At 35.3% G+C, this 7,672-nt stretch overlaps 1 protein-coding gene across 1 annotated transcript; it reads right to left on the bottom strand.

The window, feature by feature from the left end:
- Window positions 1-211: 211 nt before the first annotated feature.
- LOC107610557 (protein FAR1-RELATED SEQUENCE 5-like) lies at window positions 212-3,936 on the bottom strand. The gene is made up of 5 exons (XM_016312599.1): window positions 3,829-3,936; window positions 2,123-2,865; window positions 1,618-2,018; window positions 691-1,478; window positions 212-265 (listed from the first exon to the last, which is right to left on the bottom strand). The coding sequence occupies exons 1-5, from the start codon at window positions 3,934-3,936 to the stop codon at window positions 212-214; spliced, it is 2,094 nt and encodes a 697-aa protein (XP_016168085.1).
- Between the last annotated feature and the right edge of the window lie 3,736 nt (window positions 3,937-7,672).

Raw genomic sequence — 7,672 nt, forward strand, 5'->3', positions numbered from 1 at the left:
GGTGAGAAAGAGTAAAAGAATTAAAAAGTTGAAATTTAGTTGCCCAAGTCTGTTATTGTATTTTGTTTAATAATGGTAGATGAAGCTGTAGCAAGGTAAAATAAAAGTTGAGTATATTAAAATATGTAAAATAAATCCAATAAAACAACAAAATCATGATAACGTAAAATAACATTGAAGCATGGACAAAGTACAAAGTAGTTGCTAAACTCTAATGCTTATGATTTGTAGTGTTGTTAAACTTCGAATCCTCCAAAAATGCTTCCTGTGGAATAAATTAAATAGTGATATGAAGGAGCCAGAATGCGTAGCCAAATTCTCTGTCATTTCTGAATAAGCCCATTGCGTATCTTTGTAGGAAGATGCCACATTGGTAGGAGATGGTTGTGCATTACCATTAGGTCCATTAACACACAAATCATATTAAAAAATAACATCATCACTTATAATCCATTCAACCCACTTAAAATAAACAAATGACGTGAAAAAGGGGGTACATCTCATATTTACCTTGTTGTGATTGTTAGTGTTCTTGTGTTTGCGTACCCTCTTTTTAATAGATTTTTCTAGATCTGCTCCAAGTCTGGTGGACGTTGGACGACCTCGCGTAGGAACACGACGTGGGCCATGAAGCTCATCCATACTAACGGGACACTCATCACGCGTATGTGAGTAAACCGCACTTGGTACATGTGCAGCTTGATGCTCGGATTCCTTGTGTTCTTTGAGCTTCTGCCGAGCACTGTCCATGGCATCACGTAATATAGCAGCAACCTCCGGAGTAGCCACGAAATCCTGAGCAACGTTGTAAAAATCAGAACACAATTCCCTAAAAATGGTCATGCTTTCATCAAAACAGTCCATGTCAATGCTACTCCTGATGTATGTGTGTCTCCGACTAACATTCTTACTCCATCGGGATAGAATGTATTGTGAGGACACTGCTGTCACACGAAAATCTAGGAGAACAGCAAGACTGTGGCAGCATAGAATACCATTCGATTGGAACATAAAGCAATCATATTGAACGTCTAATGACTGCGAGCAATACACGACTTGGTATCTGCTATACACTGACATGTCAAACACCATCTTTTGTTGGTCAACTTCACAAACTATACTTGTGCCATGATGGTTGACTGAGGAGATGTCACAATCGGCTTTTTTTATAAATTGATCTTGAACGTCTCGAAACATGGAGTTTGTATATTCTCTCTGGAACTGCTTCTCTATTGGTGAGCTAGAAACACAAGGGATAATACCCCTTAAATCAGCAGCGTCACACTCAAGCTCCTTTTGCTCCTTGTCTATAACACAGTTTTGGTATTGGCGAACAAATTGCAACAAAGAGCTCTTACTGTTTAAGTACTTATCGAAAACTGAATGCATGCTCTCACTACGCTGTGTGCTCCTCATGCCAGCCCAGAATTCGTCCTTGAAAAATACTGACACCCACATGTGTCGGTCAGCAAACATATCTGCAAATGAATAGGGAAAAAATACAAAAAAAAACAAATAGCATAAGTTAACCCATAAGTGCAACATCCATATTGACTATAAAATAACATCTATAAAAAAGCCACACATAGGCCTCAATGAACCGGAAGATTATATTACCATTTAGCCACTTAGAATTGTGGAGGTCATACTCTTCAATGAAATCGTGCCAATCTCTCTCAAATGAGTCCTTAGATTTGGATCCAAACACAATCCTCTTAATGCATGTGATAAGCTGATCGAAATGACGGTAACCTACCAGCTTGTTTGGTATCTTGTTTAGGATATGCCATATGCACCATCTATGGCGTGTGTGTGGTAATGTGGTTTCTAATGCAGAACGCATCTGCAGCGACTGATCTGTTATAACACATATGGGGGCCTTACCCATGCACTTCAACCAAGTACGAAAAAGCCATTCGAATGTACGAGTGTCCTCATTCCGCAATAATGCGCACCCAAGAAGTGTAGACATCCCATGGTGGTTGACACCTACGAAAGACCCAAATGGAATGTCGTACCTAAACAATGGAAATATAAAAACATGTAATGTAGGTGGAAACTACAAATGCCTTTCATGGAAAAAAGTCTAATTAAGTCCAACAGAAAAATAATAATTTCGTACCTATTAGTCTTGTAAGTAGTGTCAAACGTCACAACATCACCAAAATATTCCCATGCAGCTCTACACCGAGCATCGGCCCAAAACACATTTCTAATGCTATGGTTTTCGTCCACATCTATTTCAAAGAAAAAGTTCGAATTGAGCTCCTTCATCCGTGAGAAGTGCTTAAGTAACTCTTTTGGATCTGTCTCATCCCCGGAAATGCGTAAGTGATGACTAATGTAATTTCTAACATCCTTCTCTGTAAAGGAGAGGTTGGCAGGGCCACCGACGGCATTTGCTAGTGCCTGGTACGTCTTACTCGGTCTAATGCCAGCTTTGTCATTTTGCTGTATCAGGTCCTTCACATGCATACTTAGCTGACGGTTTGCTGAGAACATTACAGATAGCTTCGGATTAAGCGGGTGTGAGTGGGATAACTCTACTCGAGAAATCCTCCACTGCCCTATCATTTTATCTAATGCCAAATAGCAACGGGCTTTGCAGTTGGTTGAGGCCACCGTTTTCCTTTTCTTGGGTGTCTTTACACGGGATGTGCGGTATCCATCTCTGTTACAATGCAAAGCCTGATTAACAACCACCCTCTGATCGTTTCTCGTCTCCCAGCCAGTGGTTCTTATTTTGACGACAAATCCAGTCCTAGCCGCATATCGGTAATAATATGCACGCGCATATTCTAATGTGCCTAAACACATTCCCTCCTCGGGATCTAGCTGCTCTTCACCAATGGCTTGGTTTATGACCTGGAAAAAAAACAAAGAAAGAAAAAAAAACAAATGAAACTCTACCCAATAGTTAACTATACAAAAGTGGCTAATTTCATTATCGAGTATAACAAATTAAACACAATACTGTAATTTTAGGTGATAATTTCGTTTTATTATGTATGTTAACGTGGATGTTAACTTCATGTAATTATATTTTTTATTTACATATATTTTTTATTTTTTTATTTACATTCTCTATTGTATTTTAAGTGATTTAAAATTAAATATTATAAAAAAATAATTTGTCATCAAAATACTTATTTCTATGATTTATCTCTCATTTAACTTAAAAAACAGACAAGAGGATGAAATTAAATCTAAAATTTAAAATTTGAGAATTGAATGAAATTCTAAGTTAATTAGAATATCATTGAATGCTATGTGTACGAACAGCGTGATGATATATGATAGTCTTGGTTATATTATTTTGTGATGATGCTAAAAGAGAAAATTATTAATAATGGTATGTACTATACATTGTCATCACGTCAAATATATTTTTACATTAATAATATTTTATCTGCATAAATTTAAATATAAAAAAGTAATTGAAAAAATGAAAGAAGACCGATTTAATGAAATACTTATTATAGATTAGTTATTAAGAATGGGCTAATGGAAAGAAATTTGAGTAGGTATATGAAGTTTTGGTGTAACCAATAGAACCCATCTGTCCAGTTTATATATAAAGTACAGACTTGCACGGTTCTATTTGAAAAGTAAAAAATTCAGTTTATTTATAACGATTTATTTTTGTTTGTGATGATGCTAAAGTGAAGGGGGATATATATATATAACATGAGTGATCATGTATCATTTGTCGGTGCCAAATTTATTTTTTCTTTCACATAAATAGCAAACAAATAATAATCAAGAATGTTATGTATATAACTAAAATGCTAAAAAATACACAAAAGATAATCTGGGTTATTATCATACCTCATCAGAATTAGTGTAGTTTTCCATATTTTCAGAACTTGATTGACTGGCAACAATTTCATTGGGTGAGTCCATCTGTTGTTCAAATTCTTCAGCACCTTCTGCCATAGGTACTGTATTAAGGTCGAAATCAATTGCCATACAAATTACAATGATAAAAATAATTTTTTGCAAAATTTCTTGGCTTATACACTATTGTGCTTGCAATGGTGTTATTCTTGTGATTTTTGAATGACTATGATTGAATTAACATAAAGTATATATTAGGATAGGTTTCATGTTTCATATCTCCAATAATTGATGATAAATATCATAATGGACAAAGAATCAAATGCAATTATTTAATGTAATTGATATTATAATTACCGTTTTTAAATATAATCATTATTAATCTTTATTGTATTTTTAAATATAAAAATCAAATTATAAAAAAGAATATTAAGTATTGATTACAATAGTGCCTAATAAAAAGGGATATAATTTAGTAATTAATATCATTAATAAACAGATTTGATAAGAACGGTGATAAGTAGAATGATAAGAGAGTGGAAAAAAAATAAAACTGTTATTAAATGGTATAAATGAAGTAAATTATGGAAAGTTTTGGCTGATTATGGCTGAAAATAATTAATCAATTAAATAATTAATCAATAATCAATAAAGAGACCAGTTTGTGCCATGGATATTAAAGTCAACAAAGAGACTACATTAAATAAATAGGCTAGAGTAAATGGTCAATATCTTTACAAAGTTAAATAGTCAAATGTTAATAGTTATAGTTAATGGTTAATAGTTATAGTTAATGCTTCCTAACTTATAGTTTGTTTATAATTTATAATTTATAGTTTATATAGTTTATAGTTTATTTATATTATAAAGTTTATAGTATATCATTGACATTATATGTTAATATAATTATAATTATTATATAATTGATTATATCATTTATATCTATTTTATTCCTTTGTTTAATATTAATATGAATTTATTATCTATTTTTATTTATTTATAATTTATATATATATTATATTTACATATATATATTTTATTATCTATTAGTCTATATTATATATTTATATATTCCTATATATTAAAATATTTTATTTATATATTACATATTACATATTATATTTTATATTTTATATTTTATTATATATTAAGATTTAGATATAGAAACCGATAGTTCACTATTAGTTTTATAGTTCACTGTTAGTTTTATTTCCAGCCCCCTTCTATTTAAGAAGATGTTATGGCATTGGCCTGCCACAGCGGACCACATTTCCATCATTTTCCCATTCCTGTCCGTTTATCTCTCTCAAACCAGCCTGTGTGTGTTACAGCTAATCCACGGTTCACATGGACTCTAGCACCGCATCTGGAGGCTCATCATCCTCGGCCACACCAGATCATGCCGTTCACCAACACGGTGGTCTCTGCTGGGGGCTAACCAGCTCCAACATTCTGGTGCTTCCAACAGAGCTGATTTTGAAGATCTTTCCTCTATTTGACGGAAAGACAATTGGAAGAGGCAGATGCATGTCATGTGACTGGTTCAATAGATTGAGCCAGTAGCATCACATGGTGACGCATTTGACAGCCAAAGGAGGAGAGGGGGTGGTCCTCCATTTGGATAATCCCCTCAAGGATATTGATTGTGGCCACCTGTCTCTTTACATATTTGATACTCAGGTGGAGGTTCCGCTGACTGCTCCGTTTGACTGGAAGTGATTTTCGTTGGTTGGGTCAGCCATGGGAAAGGTGTCTGCCAGATTTTCTATCGATGGGCATTCCAGTTCGTTGGTTATATGGAACCCATTTAGTTCTTGGAGGTCTCCCATCACTGATTCAGGGTCTGATTGCTACCACTTTAACCATCGCGATGACTGCTCTGCGTATGCCTTTGTGGGCCTACATGGTTGCGATGACTATAGGATTGTAAGCCTCACCAAATGTCACCTGGCATTTGCAGGGTACAACATAAACGTTTTTTAGTCTGAATCGGGTCATTGGACCCCTTGTGGTTGAACACCGGCTATGGTTGACAGATTGCGCAACAGGTATGCAGTTTTCAATCAGTGTGTTTTTTGGATCAATAGTGAAGGGATGTTTCGGAAGAAACCCGTTTCCATGGTTAGGTATGCAACTCTTGATTGTATATAGAGCGAAATTGATATAGGTGCAAATATGTGTGTTGAGCATCCTGTGTTAATCGGTCACGAAAACGGTGTGGACTTCGTGAGCTATGAGCGGTCCGCCATTAGGTTTGGGGTGCACCTGATTGCCATCAACATTGGAACGTTTGGTCGAAGGGAGTTGGGTCGATCTCCCTTTATTGGTACATTACGGAAACTCCTTGTGGTTTGCTCGGTCTCAACCTCCTTGGAATTAGTCATTTCATCTGTGGCTTTGATCTCTTTAATCCATCATTTCATGCTGCTGTGTCAGAGACGCAATTTCGCGCTATTGGTCTCGGTGATAGAGTTGTTAGATTTGTTGGTCGCATGAGATGGGGAGGCGTTGTTTCCATCAAGAATGTTGTCGGCTTTTCCCTATGTGTGTGATCAATGTCATGTAATATTTTGTGATATGATTTAGATGACTTTCCCTTACCATTATGTTAATGAAGTCGCCAATTGGTGTGGGCAGCTGAAATTGGGTCTTCGTTTTCATGCAGCACCCTGTTTTGTTATGTCTTTGCCTATTCGTGTGACGTTAGAATCTTTTTAGTCTTTTTTTATCTACCTTTACGTTGTTGTAATGCGTTATTTGTTTATTGTGGGATTTTTATCAACCAGTCCTCCTTGCTGTGGTCATAATAATTCACTTTAGACTATGACTTATGTTTAATAAATATCCTCGTGAGTAAAAATCCTCGCCATTCGTAACTTGGTACTCAGAAGACAGACACTCATGAGACAAAATCCTCGCCATTCATAACTTGGTACTCACAAGAATTCTTCCTCCTAATCCCTCCTCCCATAGAAGAGACAAAAAGGGTTGAGTAACAAAGCCAGATGCCATCTATTGTTTTTAAAGAAGTGGGCAATGTTTACGTCGAAGAACTACATGATACATGGTCAGAATTAAAAACTACCAACTCACGATGACTCACCAATTATGCGTCGACACATGTTGACATTAAGGGCAACACCCTCCATTTTGGCTTGAGAAAGAAACACTTGAGCTGCTTCCATATCATCGTTTCTAGGAGAGGTGGGCAACATGGAAAACCGATCAACAAATGGCCTAAATTAATCTTTTATTGGGCCCAAAAGTCGTATCAGATCACTTACTTCCCACTTGCTGTTAACAGAGCTGAGAATGTCATACTGTTTAGGCACAATCCCAATCTTTTCATTTCATATAAAACTTCCAAAGCCCTCTAAAATTGAGTTCCATCAACTCTCCATAATTCTTACAGCGTTTTAAAATTTATTTTATTGAATCAGACAGCAAAATAATGCAACTGCAAAATGAGAGGGAAGCAAAAACAACGGAGTCTTGGCAGTGCTGACTTTAACAGTATATGTTTTCATAAACCCCTTAATTAATGTTAAATTATTTTGAGTACTTTTGTTAATTCAAATTTGTCCATCATAATTTTCCAATACTCATTTGTTGACATATAAACACTATTTCCTTATAGTCTATGTTAGCAAGTTGCAAGATTCCGTTATAATTTGGTTAATAACGGATTTGGTCAACGATATAACGATCTTCTCTTAATATTTTTTATTTAAGTGCTTAGTTGGTGTGCTAATTATTTAAAGTTACCATTTTGCCATTCGTAATTTCAGTTAGTTTTCGTCGGAACTACTCTTCAAATTTCCTTAATCAATGTTGG

Source organism: Arachis ipaensis, chromosome B1 (genome assembly GCF_059453495.1).
Source record: "Arachis ipaensis isolate K30076 ecotype BB chromosome B1, ASM5945349v1, whole genome shotgun sequence".
Taxonomy (NCBI): Eukaryota; Viridiplantae; Streptophyta; class Magnoliopsida; order Fabales; family Fabaceae; genus Arachis; species Arachis ipaensis.

Bases quoted from the DNA above. Each gene is read 5' to 3' on its own strand.
- LOC107610557 (XM_016312599.1), bottom strand. From the start codon at position 3,936: ATGGCAGAAGGTGCTGAAGAATTTGAACAACAGATGGACTCACCCAAT. The intron at 2,019-2,122 runs GTACGAAATTAT...TCCATTGTTTAG, and splicing joins ACTACTTACAAGACTAATAG to GTACGACATTCCATTTGGGT. The intron at 1,479-1,617 runs GTAATATAATCT...ATTCATTTGCAG, and splicing joins CAATTCTAAGTGGCTAAATG to ATATGTTTGCTGACCGACAC.